The sequence below is a fragment of the Barbus barbus genome (assembly GCF_936440315.1).
Source record: "Barbus barbus genome assembly, chromosome: 31".
Taxonomy (NCBI): domain Eukaryota; kingdom Metazoa; phylum Chordata; class Actinopteri; order Cypriniformes; family Cyprinidae; genus Barbus; species Barbus barbus.
Genome location: NC_136759.1, coordinates 27,841,385 through 27,857,215, shown reverse-complemented (window position 1 = coordinate 27,857,215; position 15,831 = coordinate 27,841,385). Strand labels below are relative to the sequence as shown.

The following is a 15,831-nucleotide window of genomic DNA, read 5'->3' as shown; positions in this document are numbered from 1 at the left end:
TCGTTTACTCTTAGTCGTATCTGAAATTCAAACAGACATCTGTCCCATGAATCTGTATTACTGAGTGCTGTCCAGTCCACTGTGATTGGGCCACAGCCAGAGAGCGCTTATCACGTGACCAGGACTCCAGACTACAGCTACTCTACATTCATTCAGTGCTCATTCTTTACTCAAGATGAAGTTTAAGCGTAGTCTTCGTTATTCTCTATTGTTGGTGGTTCATGTCATTGTGTTTAATATCCTTTAATGCCAGGGGCCTCAGGGATAGTCAAACGAAAAGCTCTTTTTTTGTTTGCTAGAAAGCACAAAGCAGACTTGTGTTTTCTTCAGGAATGTCATTCAGATGTTGTAAATCTGAGTGGGCTAATGATATGTTCACACGGCACCGAACACTAATCTGCTGGGGATATATTAGGCTCAGAATCAGATAGTTTAGGTCATTTTCATTTATTAGTGATTTCACTTAACAAACTGTAATTCTCAGAAATATATGGGTACAATAATTCTTTGGATAATGAATTTTTTTAACAAATTAGATGAGAAGCTTACATATTGGTCTAATAAATTTCCTAATGCATTTTTCATTCTAGGAGGAGACTTTAATGTGTCATTTAATAATTCTTTGGACAGATGTCCTCCAAAAAGGACCGCTTGTTCTAGTCCTGCACTGTTAGACCTGATAGACAGGTTTGAATTGATGGACATTTGGAGAGAGATTCCCTAACAGTTTAGAGTTTACTTGGGCCAATAAAAGTGGTTCAAGACTATCTCGTATTGATTATTGGCTCATATCAAAATATATGTCAAATTTTGATCTGAATGTCGGCATTCAATGCACCCCGTTGACCGACCACACAACTATCTTTATTAATAACCCTTTAATGGCAGATTATGTAACAGGCCAGTTCACTGTTAGAATTACAGATGTAAAGGATCAAATTAAAGAATTAATTGCTAGCTATTGCAAAGCAGCCACAATTCAAAATTCAAAAAATATCAAAGGCTAGGGGCGCTTATATAAGATCCAGGAAAAAATTCAAGTCCGCATATTGTTTTCAGCTAGAAAAGCATAATTTGACCCTCTCAACAACTGAACAACTTTGTGTTGATGGCAGGATTATTAAAGATCCAAAGGAAATATCAAACTACAGAGTCTATTTTTATAAGAATCTTTATAGATCAAGGTATTCAGAGCAGACAACGTCCTCATTTCTAGACTCGGTTAATTATGTTAAGGTTATATCTGAAAGAGATAGATGTGTCTGTGATATCATTGTTACTCCTGAGGAGGTACACAGAGCAATTAAGAGTTTGAAGAACAAGAAGTCCCCAGGGTGTGATGGACTCCCTTTTTAACTCAGGTTTTTAGAGAAAGTATTGAAAAAGAGGCTGATGCAAGGTATCATAACTTTAATTCCTAAACCTAAGAAAGATCTTACCAATGTAGACACCTGGCGACCCATCACACTCCTTAACAATCCTATAACATTTTCGCCTTAATATTTGCTAAAAGAAGACTGTTTGGATACTGTTATAGATGAGTCTGGATTTATGAGGGACCGACATATAATGAATAATATTAGATTAGTTTTAGACTTATTGGATTATAGTGATTTGCTGGAACATCATAGTTTTATTCTTTTCCTGGATTTTTATAAAGCTTTTTCAAACAATGACTTTGTTGCGCTTCCTTTGGACTGAAAGACTGAATGTCCCTGAACGGTGGTTGTGTTATGTTTTGACGATGACAGTTGTTATTGTTTTTTGTTGTTTTTTCAAGCATTCAAAAAATAATTTAGTTGTTTCATTAATGTAATACCTGGAAAGTGTTATTTATTGATTTATTTAGTTCGTTGTGGTCGTGCTGCTGGCTTAAAAGGGTTTGGAAATTGTCATTTTAAATTAAAAAAAGTGCTTCTTTCCCCTTCTTTTTCTTTTTCAGTATCACAAGATCCAGTGCTCTAAACTCCGTCAACAGCAGCTTGTGGTCTGAGAAATGAAAGCACAAGTTCCCAAATGTGTTGTCACAAAGCACTTCAGCTTCTAGGCTGGAAGCCAAGAGCACAGAGAAGTAAAGCACACATATAAAGAATCAGGAGTACACAGCTTCCCTCGGTCCACCAGACAGCAGAACCTCTCGCTCTTCATCAGGAGGCTAGAGTTTGCAGTGAAACCCTGTCCTTTCAATCGCATCTGTAGCATAAGCAGAATCAACTCAAGTGCTGCAGGCAGAAATATCCTCTCTCCTTCTCTTTTAGAAGCAATAGAGCTGTAGGAGTTCCAGTAGTCATTATTTTATCATTCCAAAGAAAGATGGGGGTTTTGGGCCAGTAATGGATCTACTTGCTCTTAACAGGCTTCTGGAAGTACAAATTCAAAACACTTATGTTTACATATAATATGAACTTATGACTTATGACTGAACAGAACGGTATGGTGCGTCATCAGTGTCGGTCTCAGCATTAAGCTTTATTTATTTTCTCATTTTCTATGACTTTTCAAGGCTTGGAAAACATTTTAAAATTCCTGGTTTTCTGGGACACTTGGGAACGGATAGCTTTCTCCGAGTATTTATAGACCTCATTGCTCTTGCTGCCAGGACAAGCTTTGTTGACTAAATATGTATTATTCATATTCGCTGCTTCCACTGAAGATAACTGTGCTTAATACTCACATGCATCAGCTTTTATTCAAGTGTAAGTTACTGATAAATATGCATTTCACAAGCACACACATTAGTATTCGTATTTTATTTTCATCGTATAGTTGTAAACAGATAAAGATTGCATTAAGGGTGTATGTTTAACAGCTGACATTCTTCATCTTTTTGTCAGTAATTTCTCCGTCGTTGTCTTCTCTTTAGCGGAGCTCACAGATAGTGATGGAGGAGCCGACTCCAGACCAGAAGCGGAAGCTGGGGAAGAGAGGTCTGTCGAAATGCATGTGAACGCAGCATATTTCTTGGGCCTGATTATGCGACACTCTGTAAAATGCCAGCACGCCGGTCTGCTGGTCCAGATAAACCCCGATGCGTTTGGCTTTGGGAGCGACCAGTGCGGTTTCTTTCCCATCATGCCACATGGAGAAGGCCTTGCCGGACCAGTAGAGGCTCCAGGACTGCGTGTTGTGACCCAGTCTGGCGCTGTCGTCAGATGCAGAGCGCTTCATGTCCTTATATGCCACGCCGACCGTCACCTGAAGAGAGCAAATCAATGTCATGAGACCAAACGAATAAATCCAGTATTATGACTTTTAAAAAATTAATTTATTAAGCAGATGCTTTATCTACTGCATGAAAAACTACCTTTAGCCGATGCAAGAGAGGACTCTAGATCCTTATTTTGTTGTTGGTTTTTCAGCAGGACAGCACTTGTTAAACTATTTTACCTGACTTCAGTGATGTTTAAATACTTTGACCCTGGAGCACAAAACCAGTCTTAAGTCGCTGGGGTATATTTGTAGCAATAGCCAACAATACATTGTATGGGTCAAAATTATACATTTTTTAGTAAATTTTCTACTGTAAATATATAAATTTTTGATTAGTAATATGCATTGCTAAGAACTTCATTTGAACAACTTTAAAGGAGATTTTCTCAATATTTAGATTTTTTTGCACCCTCAGATTCCAGATTTTCAAATAGTTGTATCTCAGACAAATATTGTCCGATCATAACAAACCATACATCAATGGAAAGATTATTTATTCAGCTTGTATAAATGTATATAGATGTATAAATCTCAATTTCAATAAATTGACCCTTAAGACTGGTTTTGTGGTCCAAGGTCACATTTTAGTCAATAAATAAGTGGAAAAACGCAAAGATTTGTGTATTAACTGTTTAATATGATCCTCTGTCTATACAGTGTGTGCATAATTAGGCAAGTTGATATTCTGATCATATTTTTTTATTTTCCAAACATATTTAATCATATCCAGACCACATCAATCCTAAGAACTGCTATTAATTTTGTATATAAATTATTTATAAGTGACTCATAATTTATAACTAGGGCTGCAAGTGAAAAGTGAATTATATACAGTTGTGTATAATTTATAAGCATGTATTCTTTTACAGGTAAAATAAGCCAACAAAGAGATTTAACACTGAAAAAAAATAAACATTGAAATACTACCTTTTCAAAAAATGAAGAGATATTAACTGCAAAAGACTTAATTAGCCTCAGGCAAACGGTCCGGAGTGATGTCAGGTTTGTGAACGAATCATTCTTTTGAACCGGTTCTTTTTAATGAACTAGATTAACCAATTCATCAAATCAGACTGAAGCATCTGAAAGCAGCACAGATCTACAAGTTACTCGATCAAACTCATATTTGAACATGCCTAACTCGTCTGAATGAACTGTCTGATAAAAACAGTTTGCAGAAATGATTCAGACTTCCCTATTTTCCCGAGGCTCTGGATTACAGGTAATAATGTCATAAATAATGTTCAGTTTCTTGCACAAACCAATCATTTCACTTCATAAGACCTCAACACATCATCAGGAACCACTCGTATTAATTTTTGTCTAGCCTGATAAGTAAATTAACAGCAAATATTAATTTTTGTGTGAACTATCCTTTTAAGATTATGAATTTATACTATGCCAATAAATAAATAAAAGTATCTTTGGCTTTATACTCCCATGACTAAGTTTGCAACAATAGCTGCACCTTGACTGTAAGGCTTTTGTGTGTAAAACCTAAAGATTCATTTAAAGTTGCGTATCGTCCAGTGTATTTGAGTGGTTTGTGAATGCTGTTGTTACCCTCTGTCCCGTCCACTCCACCTCCCAGTAATACGGGCTCCCGGCCAGCGGCTCCACACACATCACCTGCCGCCAGAACATGAACCGGTCCGGATGCTCCGGATAATTCTGGTTCTCTGCGCAGAGAGTCGCCTTGCGATATCCATCAGACAGACGAATGTGACGGAAAGCACTGCTGTGATCCAGAGTGGGCTCGATGCGGACTGAAAGGAAATACACACCATTACATATGAAAAAAAGAACAACATTGCCCAACAAATTTAATGAAGTAGAAAAATCACAATCTCACATTTGAGCATTTCCTCTCTGGTTTTAGGAGCTGGATTTGACACACAACAGGATGCTGATGCCCTCGCTGTAGAGACACAATAAAGAGGTTTAACTGTATACTTGTCCCTGCAGCACAAAACCAGTCATCAGTAGCACAGGTATATTTGTAGCAATAGACAACAATACATTGTATGGGTTAAAATTATACATTTTTGTTTTAAGTCAAAAATCATTAGGATATTAAGATCATGTTCCATGAAGATATTTAGTAAATTTCCTACCGTAAATATATCAAAACTTAATTTTTGATTAGTAATATGCATTGCTAAGAACTTCATTTGAACAACTTTAAAGGAGATTTTCTCAATATTTAGATTTTTTTGCTCCCTCAGATTCCAGATTTTCAAATAGTTGTATCTCAGCCAAATATTGTCCGATCATAACAAACCATGCATCAATGGAAAGATTATATATATTCAGCCTTGAGATGATGTATAAATCTCAATTTCGAAAAACTGACTCTTATGACTGGTTTTGTTCTCCAGGGTCACATTTAATAATCTCATGAAAACATGTCTAAGTCACATTTCACCCATGTATTACATTTCCATGTGTAATACATGCATATTTTAGGGCGATGAAGTGAAGTGAGATGATTTACCTGGATCAGCAGAGGGACACGCTTGTTTCTTGTGATGTTCTTGTGTTGCAGCAGAGGAAGCTTGGACTTTGGGTTTAACATCTGGTTTCACGGACTCTGACTTAACTTCTGTAACTGAGAGGAAAACAGTTTACAATCAAGCAAGACGAATTCCTTTACCAATACTGTAATGACAAACTGTGCTCACCTGTGTTTTGTGAGGATGGCTGTGGATTGCTGGAGACGGGACCTCCATCACACGACTGACCGGATGAATGAGCCTGTGCAGCTCCATCATTGACTGCAGCATGACATGAGGCCGTCAAAAGGCATGCTTGCTGATCTTCACAGCACTAATACATTGGCTTATTATTTGTAAAAGTCAAATTTACAACCACATTTTTCTGAAATTGAACTGTGATGTCAAAATAAAGCATTATGTTTATTTGCACTGCACTGAAGACAGTTTAGCTGCGCAGATAATGTACATTACAGTATGCAGAGAACATAAAATAACAATAATAAAAAATTCTGCTATTGCAAAACGCAAACGTTCATGTGACCATAAATAAACCTGTTATGTTGCTCGACAACAGCATACAGTTAGTATAAAGAAGAATTCAGCAGAATTATTTATTCTAATTATTAATAAAATCAATGTATTTATTCATTGCAATTTATGGTAACACTTTACTTAAAGCCTTTACGCATGATCCATTATTTAAAAAAATATATAAATACACTGTAATGCATTAATCTTTTCATAAATAATTGTAAACAAAGTTAACATGCATTATAATTGATTATCATGTGTTTTAATAAAATTATACTTTCTGAAGGTATAACAATGAATATATGATATTGTTTTATAGCACAGGTATATTTGTAGCAATAGCCAACAATACATTGTATGGGTCAAAATTATACATTTCTCTTTTTTGCCAAAAATCATTAGGTTATCAAGTAAAGATCATGTTGCATGAAGATATTTAGTAAATTTCCTACTGCAAATATATCAAAACTTCATTTTTGATTAGTAATATGCATTGCTAAAAACTTCATTTGAACAACTTTAAAGGAGATTTTCTCAATATTTAGATTTTTTTGCTCCCTCAGATTCCAGATTTTCAAATAGTTGTATCTCAGCCAGATATTGTCCGATCATAACAAACCATACATCAATGGAAATCGTATTTATAAATGCATAAATCTCAATTTCCATAAGTTATTACTGGTTTTGTGGTCCAGGGTCACATATTATAAGATATAGTCCAGTGAAACACACTGTCACACACTCACCCACTCTAAAGATGCTGGCCAGGTTGGTTTTGGTAAGATTTAGCGCGGCCTGTCTGTAAGCGTCCAGACACAGTCTGACCCCAGATATCACAGACTCTGGACTCCAGATCTCCATCGCTGCATTCCCAGCCTGATCCATAGCATCCACGGCCATGAATGTCTGCAGAAGATACGGGAGAGATTCAGTACAGTGGTAATGCCAAAAACTTTCCCTATTACTTGTCATTTATACAAATGTTTGTTTAGACAAATGACATATACCCAAGGTGACATCCACCAAATAACTTGTTATAAATCATCTTCTGAAAGAACACATATACATATATATATATATGTAACGTTAAACAAAGGTGCTTCACGATGCCATAGAAGAACCTTTTTGTCTAAATGATTCCATAAAGAACCTTTAACATCTGAAGAACCTTTCTGTTTCACAAAAGGTTCTTTGTGGTGAAAGAAGGTTCTTCAGATTCTAAAAACGAAAGAAAGAGATGGTTCTTTGATTGAATGATTCTTTGTGGAACCAAAAATGGTTCTTCTATGGCATCGCTGTGAAGGACCTTTTGAAGCAGCTTTATTTTTAAGAGTGTAACTGAAAATAAAAGTAGACACTTGACTTGCATTTCATTATGCTTTCTGCGTATATAAAATCACTTGTCAATTTAATTTGATGTGGACACCAAAACGCGATGTCTCATCTTTGACCCAAATACATGGACATTTATCTATAAATGCAGTGATTTGAAACAAAACAAACAGAGCTAAGTGTTTTCATACACTACCATCTGTTTGCAATGACTGATGTTATATGCCTGCCATAATAAAAGCTGAATCCAGACACTTACATTCAGAAAGGTGATGGGGTCCTGGATGCTGTCCAGTCTCTTCAGCTCCTCTTGTTTCTTGTGCAGGCTGATGATCTCCTGCTGGAGGCTGTAGGTTTGGGCCTCGACGCGGCTGCTGGCTGATTTCTGGTGCGTCTGAAGAAGCTCGAGCACCTGAGAGTGACTGAGCTCAACACTCCTCAAGACATCCGCAAACACCGCCTGACTGTTCATCAGCAGCTGCTGCACTGAGCTCTGAGAGAGACAAACTCACATCTTGACCACCCATTCCATTACTGAGACACAAAGGCAAAACATTTCCTATGTGATTATTACCTTGTGTGCTTGAGAAACCTGAGGAAGGCTCTGAAGAAGCTTTTCTCTGTCTGCAATGCTCCCCTGTATCCGATCACTCACTTTCCTCAGCTCTTGCTGTATAAAGACATACAATGTCAATGTATAACAGTCCAAGACATACGCACAGCAAAAACACAAAACAGCCCTTGGCCAGTCTCATTTGAAGAGGCAATCAGCAGTGAATGGTTTAGGGATTAGAACATTTTTACTTTTATTCCCAAGATTAATGCATCTAATGCAACTTTTCATAAACTAAGCAAAACTGTTACTGCATATCAGTCACAGAGACCACAGTCATCAATAACCAGTTAATTAACTTTCCAACTTTGATGTTTTTAAAACTGTTATCTGATAGTTTGGGAGGCCACTAAATATTTCCAGTAACACTTTAGATTAGGGAACACTTATTCACTATTTACTACGACTTCTCCCTCGATAAACTCCTAATTAGCTGCTTATTAATAGTTAATAAGGTAGTTGTTAAATTTAGGTATTGGATTAGGGATGTAGAATATGGTCATGTAGAATAAGGCATTAATATGTGCTTAATTAGTACTAATAAATGGCTAATATTCTATTCTAATATTAATATGCATGCTAATAAGGAACTAGTTAAGAGACTCTAAAATAAAGTGTTATATTTCCATTTACCAGCACCTTCAGTGGATATCACGGTTTTGTAACACACATCTATTACAGACAGACAAACTACTCAAAGGCATTATAGCTTTAATTTCAAAATGCAATTGTTGCATCAACAAGTCTTTCATTCAGAAACTAAACATCACCGCCACTTTAAGAGAACTGTAATGAATGCCTAAATAAATGCTGTTCTCCATATCTTTAAGCATGCTTTTTGTCATCGTCAAGAGTGTGTCAATTGTTGAATGTGCTCCAGTTGACTAGGTTTCATTTATTGCAGTACATCCCATTCTCACATCACAGATCAGTGAGACCGAAAAAGAGGGTTTAGTTTGCTGTTCTGACACTCACTACTCATTTTTAACTGAATAACAGACTGAGCGAGCTCAATGATCTGATCACTGACTTCTGTTCATGACTGGATTGCTTGTGTAATAGTAAAGGATCAGCAGCAGGTGAAGTCACTGAAGTGCTCAAGCGTCCAGTATATGTCCACTGCTACCTTGACCCGCTGATATCAGTCGGACAGAACTGGTTTCATTGCATATGTTATCATCACCAGTTTGCATAGGATAAGCATTATGGAAATTGCCAAAGGTGGGTGTGCCTATATTTGGCAAAGATGCCTATATTTGTGTTAGGTAATGGGTTTCTGTGTGCAAGCAGAGGAAGTTTTACACATGAGCACATGCCTGGGATTAGTATCAGAAGCGGATTCAAACCCAGTATACTGTACGTTTAACATTTTAAAAGCTCATATGCATCATTGCTCAATGCAACAGCATAATTGCTTGATAAAAAAAAAAGTTTGAAGTCTTCAAGTCTATATGCAACAGCTAGAATTATTCCTTGGAATAATTTGTAAAGTGCATCTTTTTATTTTCTGATGTCTTTTAACTGACCAGCGTCCAGTCTTGGAGAACTTGAGAAACAGCTAAAGGGCTTCGTGAGGGACAAACGCACTGATATTTTACAAGCATGACATTTTTCAGTAAGCAGGAAACATTCCAGACTCTACATAAATAACCAATCACATGTAGGAAGTTTGGCCTGAATAGAAAGAATTAACACAAAAACCATGGTTATATGAGTAATGTTCATTCATTAAAATCAGATGTTGCTCTATTAAAACGGTAGTATGTGGACATACCGATGCGTTTCAATAGTTACAAACACATTTTGAGAGCAGATTGTTGATTTGTTAATAGATATTTATTTTGGAGCGCACAATTTCATAGCTTTGTGACATTTTTGAAGCTATCACACCAGATTAGATGAGACTGATGCTGCTGAGGTCCTAAAGTAATCAAAATATGATTGAGCAAGCTGAAATAAAACTATTATTTCTGACTCCAATCAGCTTCTCATTGATTGGATCGTTTCTATTAGAGATGAGTTGTTGGTGCATCGCCACTGCAACACTAAAACATTGCTTGATCATTTATACAGGTTAACAATAAGTTGTCTTAATATTTTTACTTCAGTATTCTGGTTACTTTAACTTTTAATTAATTTTCATAAAGGTATATTTACTTGTTACTGAAGTGTGATGATTGAGTACTTTATACAACACTGACGAATACATCAATTCAAAATATGAATACAAGCACCTGAAGTAACGATATTGTGAGAAAATATAAAATCGCATTATATGATTTAGGCAGCGCTCTATGCTAACAGAGTCGTCTAAATCTCTTAAAAGAATCTCATATGAATCCTTGCTCTTTCTTCTCACATAATAAAATAAATTTAATTCAGATCAATATTTTATGCACAAATAGTTATTTATTTGGTATGTGACCATGTAAGCAGGATAACGCAAGTTATCAGGTCATTATTGCAAAATAAAACTCTTTAAGGCAAGTCACGAGGCTGGTTGCATAAACTGCTTAGACTAGTCTTACAAGATTTTTTTTTTTAATTTACTCATCACAACTTTAAGTCAGTTACTTAAAAATTTAATAATATGAATCGGAAAAGAAAGACTTTAAAAAAAAAGAGATTATCCCTTGACTAACAGCTAGTTGGGCAGACTAGTTTTCTTACAAAAATGCATCAATTTGCTACAGGAGGCCTTTATTCACCCCCTGAGCCGTGTGAGGCACATTTATTATGGATGGATGCGCTTTATTGGACTTCTTTTGGACTACTGAAAAATAACACCCATTCACTGCCGTTATAAAGCTTGGAAGAGCCAGGATGTTTTTAAATACAACTCCAATTAGATTCGTCTGAAAGAAGAAAATCATATACACCTAGGATGCCTTGAGGATGAGGAAATTATGGGGTAATTTTCATTTTTGGGTGAACTATCCATTTAAGGCTCTTAAAGGGGTCATCGGATGCAAAATTCACTTCTACATGGTGTTTGAACAAATGTGTGTTGGCAGTGTTTGTTCACATACACCTTAATGATAAAAATCCACCCAGTGTTTTTTGTTTGTTTTTTAATCCTTATAAATAATATCCCCTTTCTCAGATCAAGCCGTTCTCATTTGCTTGGCAGAGTGATGTCACACAGACCCAGGCCCCTCCTACGATTGTTGATTGACGCTGGTGTTTTAGCACAGACCCGCCCTGAGTGAGCAGTCATCAGTCCGCCATCGTTTTGACGCCGGAGCAGATGCAGACAAGAATGTCTACAAGAGATTGAGGCGTTTTGTTGTTGGATGTAATAATGAACATAGCACCATTATTACTTATTACATAGCATACATCTGAGCCACTGAAGATGCAATGGATTATGTTTGTTTCTGAAGGGAATGCACCCCCGATCTATCTAAATGTGTTTATGTTCGCGCCAATCATTCGTGATCCAGCTTCACCTACAGAAGTTGGTTTTTATGAAACTTTGTAAATCGCCTTTCGTAATAGCGTGCTACTTAGCAATTTCCACGGCTAAAGTAAACAGTATCATGAGAACGGCTCCCCACAGAAGAGAGGGGCGGGGTCAGCGGAGCTCATTAGCATTTAAAGGGACATGCACCAGAACGGCATGCTCTGAAAAGAGCTGTTTTTGACAGGGTTAAAATGGTGTCGTTTTACACTACCATTGGGAAATTTTAACCAAAGTATGTTATAAACTTTTCATTAAGACCCTAAAGAATCATATCAGCTTGTGGAAAATGAGCATCTGATGACCCCTTTAACATAGCGGCTGTGTTTATAGCCGCTGGTTACCCTGTCTGGGATTATTTTGTGAGAATACAAATTTCTTTCTTTTTTACATTTTGAGGTGAAACATGACGTTCTTGACAGGTTTTGTGAGATTTACCCAAACATGATGCAGTTGCGTACCTGAATCTTTTGTTGTTCTTCATCTGGACGGACCACCTGATGGCCTTTGTGTCCTATAAAGCTGCACTCGTCACAGATGCACTGTTTGTCCTCACAGCAGTACAGTTCCAGCACCTGCTGATGCAGCGGGCAGAGCTGCGGAGAGCTGGAGGGCAGAGAGGGATACAGTCCGGTCTCAGACGCAAGAGCTCCTGAAGATCCTTCTGGATCAGAAGACGAGGGCCCTGCTGAACTCACAGAGACAGAGGAGTCCGGGCCGTCCTGCCTGCTCAGCCTCAGCTTCTCCAGAGCTTCCATAAGCACGTTGCTTCTGGCCAGGACAGGTCTTGGTTTAAAATGCTGTCTACATTGAGGACATTCATAGGAGCCCTTCGTCGCTGTCTGATCCCAGTGCTTCTGGATACAGAGCAGGCAGTAACTGTGACCGCAGGGAAGGGTAGCAGGGTCCTTCAACATGTCCAAGCATATGGGGCAAGCAAACGCCTCCGGAGCCCAGTCTGTCGTAGCCATGATGTAGATGAACAATCCAGGGTTTCTGCAAAAGCACAGGCTTTTCACATTTCCTTTTAAACCAGAACAGGTGTGGTTAAAACTAGTAGTACAAGTTCTCTGGATGGTTCTAGCTAAGCGCTACACACATTTTCCATGACCGAAATGACACAGCTAGAATAAAATGTACGGCGGGCTGACAAACCTGTGTATCTGGTCAGGGATGAAATGCAATGTTGTAAAAAGGCTTGATGTGTTAAGTCATTGAAAGATTCTGATAATAATAACGTTGCTATTATGTTGTTAACATTCCCCTTGTGACGTCTGTAAGCATTGAAAGTTTTTTTTTTTAACAAGTATTTCATTAACATTGTAGTTGTGAAGTTACGACATTGGTGCATCTCCTTATAGTGTTTTAGGAACCACCTTTCCACGCCCAACTTGAAACTGCATATCAGTCAGTATTATGTAATGTGTCTAAAATGGCATGTGTGCATACAATTACCATAAATAGTATTATAAAACATTAGTAAGAGAAAGAGAATTCACTAATTTTGTACCTATAAATACAAAAACTTAAATTTTGTGAAATATTATTGCAATTTAAAATAACAGTTTTCTATTTTAATATACTTTAAACTGTAATTTATTTCTGTGATCTGCAGCTGTATTTTCAGCTTCATTACTCCAGTCTTCAGTGTCACATGATCTTCAGAAATCATTCTAATATGCTGATTTATTATACATGTTGGAAACAGCTGCTGCTTCATATTTTTTTGGACCATTCATTATTTCTTTGATACTTTTTTCAGTGTTCTTTGATAAATAAAAAGTGAAAAAGAACAGTGTTTATTCAAAATAGAAATTTTGTGTTACAATATACACTACTATTAAAAAGTTTGGGGTCAGTAAATTTCTTCTTTAAAAAAAAAAAAAAAAAAAAGGAAATTAATACTTTTATTTAGCAAGGATGCGATTAATGGATAAAAAGTGATAGTAACGACTTACATTGTTAGAAAATATTTTTATTTGGAATAAATTGTTTTTTAATTTTTTATCCATCAAAGAATCACAACAGAAGCACAACCGTTTCAAATCTGATAATAAATCAGCATATAAGAATGGTTTCTGAAGATCATGTGACTGAAGACTGGAAGAATGATGCTGAAAATACAGCGCTGCATCACAGAAATCAATTATATTTTAAAGTATATTAAAATAGGAAACCAATATTTGAAATTGCAATAATATTTAACAATATTATGTTTCTTTCCGTATTTTTGATCAAATGAATACAGCCTTGATTAGCATGCGACTCCGTAAAAAAAAAACATTAAAAATCTTACTGATCCCAAACTTTTGTACACACAATTTAAAAAATTGCAGTTATAGGATTTTATTTTTATTTATTTAGTTAGTGTAATACAGCTGTGTCATAATTGTTCGACCTCTATTCAACATTGCTGTTTTTAAGTCATTTATTTGAGTGGTAGGTAAGAGAATGGTGTAAAAACACAAATAAGCCTTTGAAACTCTATATCAAAACTCAATCCGCTTGAGCGGTTATGCCTACATACATTTAGAGTATGCTTAAGTATAGCAAATATGGCAAATGTGCTCTCACAAAAGCTACAGAGAATAAAGTGTAGTCTTTCGCTACAAAAAAAAGACACTCAAATTTCCTAGAGACACAGGTGGCAGCCTTATTCATGGGTTCAAAATGTATTGCACCAGAATAACTTTGAGGACAATGTTTGATCAGAGCAATGAGGAAAAAAACCCCCAGGTCATTTTGGCAAAGATTGTGATGTCTTTGGTGCAGAGACTGAAGCTGATGATTACAGCAGGGTAAATCCTAATCTACTGAAGCCTGGTGCAGATTGCATTGTAAACTAGGAAAAGTGTAATGGAGAGACTGCAGAGAAACTTGAGTTTAAAGATGAAGCAGCAGGCAGACAGTGGCTGTTTACTGACAAGCCTTAGAGGAGCCGTGCATTAAAACAGATCATTTCAGGAAGAGGGCTAATCATTTTTGCACGTTTTTATTATTATAAAGTTAACTTTATTACCATTACAAGTGTCACGATGTTCAGCTGGAGTGCCCATGAGCTCTTCTAGAGGGCACTCCATCCCGGACCTTTTCCAGTGTTTCATGGACTCCATTTCCCATAAGACCTTCTGCCAAGGAACCGATTACGGACACACCTGACTCCAATCAGGAGGACTATAAAGGACACACACAATCACACTAACATCGTGAAGTCTTGTTCCACTGTGAACAGACACTACTGAGTGTTTTCCATGTGTACTGTAACTAGGGGTGTGCGATATTGACAAAATCTCAATATTTTCTGGGATTTTATTGATAATAATTAGACTATATTCTGCTGAATGTGTTATTCTGCTGATATTTTAAGGACTTATGTGGACAGCTGACACCTAAAGTTTTTGATATTCTTCATATTCTGTGGTGGTATAAAAATTTATCTTTTCCAATAAGTTTAAATTGATTTTTATATTTTATGGGCATTTTTACCTTTATAAAGCCATTTTTTCTAAAAGTGTCGTATGTTTTGAGTCCAATTCTTACATTTAATCAGTGAATTATTCACCTTGGACTGTTTCCTTGTTTTTGTGATTGTTCGCTGCCTGTTTTTGGATTACTCTGTCTTGCCTTGGATACTATTGTTTGTTGGTGTTCAACTCTGCCTGTCTTGACCACGATCTGTACAATAAAGCTAGCAATCAGATCTCATCTCCGTTGTCACACTCTAGTCCCGTTACAACAAGTGAACATATCGAAAGGAAAATATTAATATATCTGTAACAAATTATATGTCATGATTTAATACAAAAATATGAATGTTTTCAAGTATTTAATTATCATTTCATGATGGTCTAAGCAGGTCTTACAGGAGCACGCTCATGCAGGTTTTCAAGATGTTAATAGATATGTTCATGTTGCACGTGATGGAAGACAATGATGTCATGCAATGTTTTTTAAAGACCATTTCCTTCTTCCTGTTTTAAAGCATTATCAGGTAAAGGTTATGTGGATGTGATGTGCATGTTTTACATTTGCACTAGATTACCTTTTGGTATTATGGAATGTAATGTCATGTGACACTCAAGACTGGAGTAATGATGCTGAAAACACAGCAATCAATTACATTTGAACAGATATTCTCATAGAAAACATAATAAACTGTAATTATATTTCACAATGCTACTGAGCTAATA

At 36.5% G+C, this 15,831-nt stretch overlaps 1 protein-coding gene across 2 annotated transcripts; it reads right to left on the bottom strand.

Moving 5' to 3' along the window:
* Positions 1 to 2,453: 2,453 nt before the first annotated feature.
* Positions 2,454 to 12,680, bottom strand: ftr86 (finTRIM family, member 86). 2 transcript variants are annotated; one of them, XM_079387372.1, is made up of 9 exons: positions 12,103 to 12,680; positions 8,143 to 8,238; positions 7,828 to 8,061; positions 6,983 to 7,142; positions 5,892 to 5,984; positions 5,705 to 5,818; positions 5,063 to 5,128; positions 4,774 to 4,976; positions 2,454 to 3,195 (listed from the first exon to the last, which is right to left on the bottom strand). In XM_079387372.1, the coding sequence occupies exons 1-9, from the start codon at positions 12,610 to 12,612 to the stop codon at positions 2,860 to 2,862; spliced, it is 1,812 nt and encodes a 603-aa protein (XP_079243498.1). In that variant the 5' UTR covers positions 12,613 to 12,680; the 3' UTR covers positions 2,454 to 2,859. The 2 variants fall into 2 exon arrangements, with proteins under 2 accessions (XP_079243498.1, XP_079243499.1); XM_079387373.1 differs by having other exon boundaries at positions 2,667 to 3,195; positions 5,705 to 5,812; positions 12,103 to 12,643.
* Between the last annotated feature and the right edge of the window lie 3,151 nt (positions 12,681 to 15,831).

Coding starts and splice junctions, on each gene's coding strand:
- ftr86 (XM_079387372.1), bottom strand. CDS start 12,612: ATGGCTACGACAGACTGGGCTCCGGAGGCGTTTGCTTGCCCCATATGC. Junction 8,239..12,102: donor AAGAACAACAAAAGATTCAG/GTACGCAACTGC, acceptor GTCTTTATACAG/CAAGAGCTGAGGAAAGTGAG. Junction 8,062..8,142: donor AGGTTTCTCAAGCACACAAG/GTAATAATCACA, acceptor TGTCTCTCTCAG/AGCTCAGTGCAGCAGCTGCT.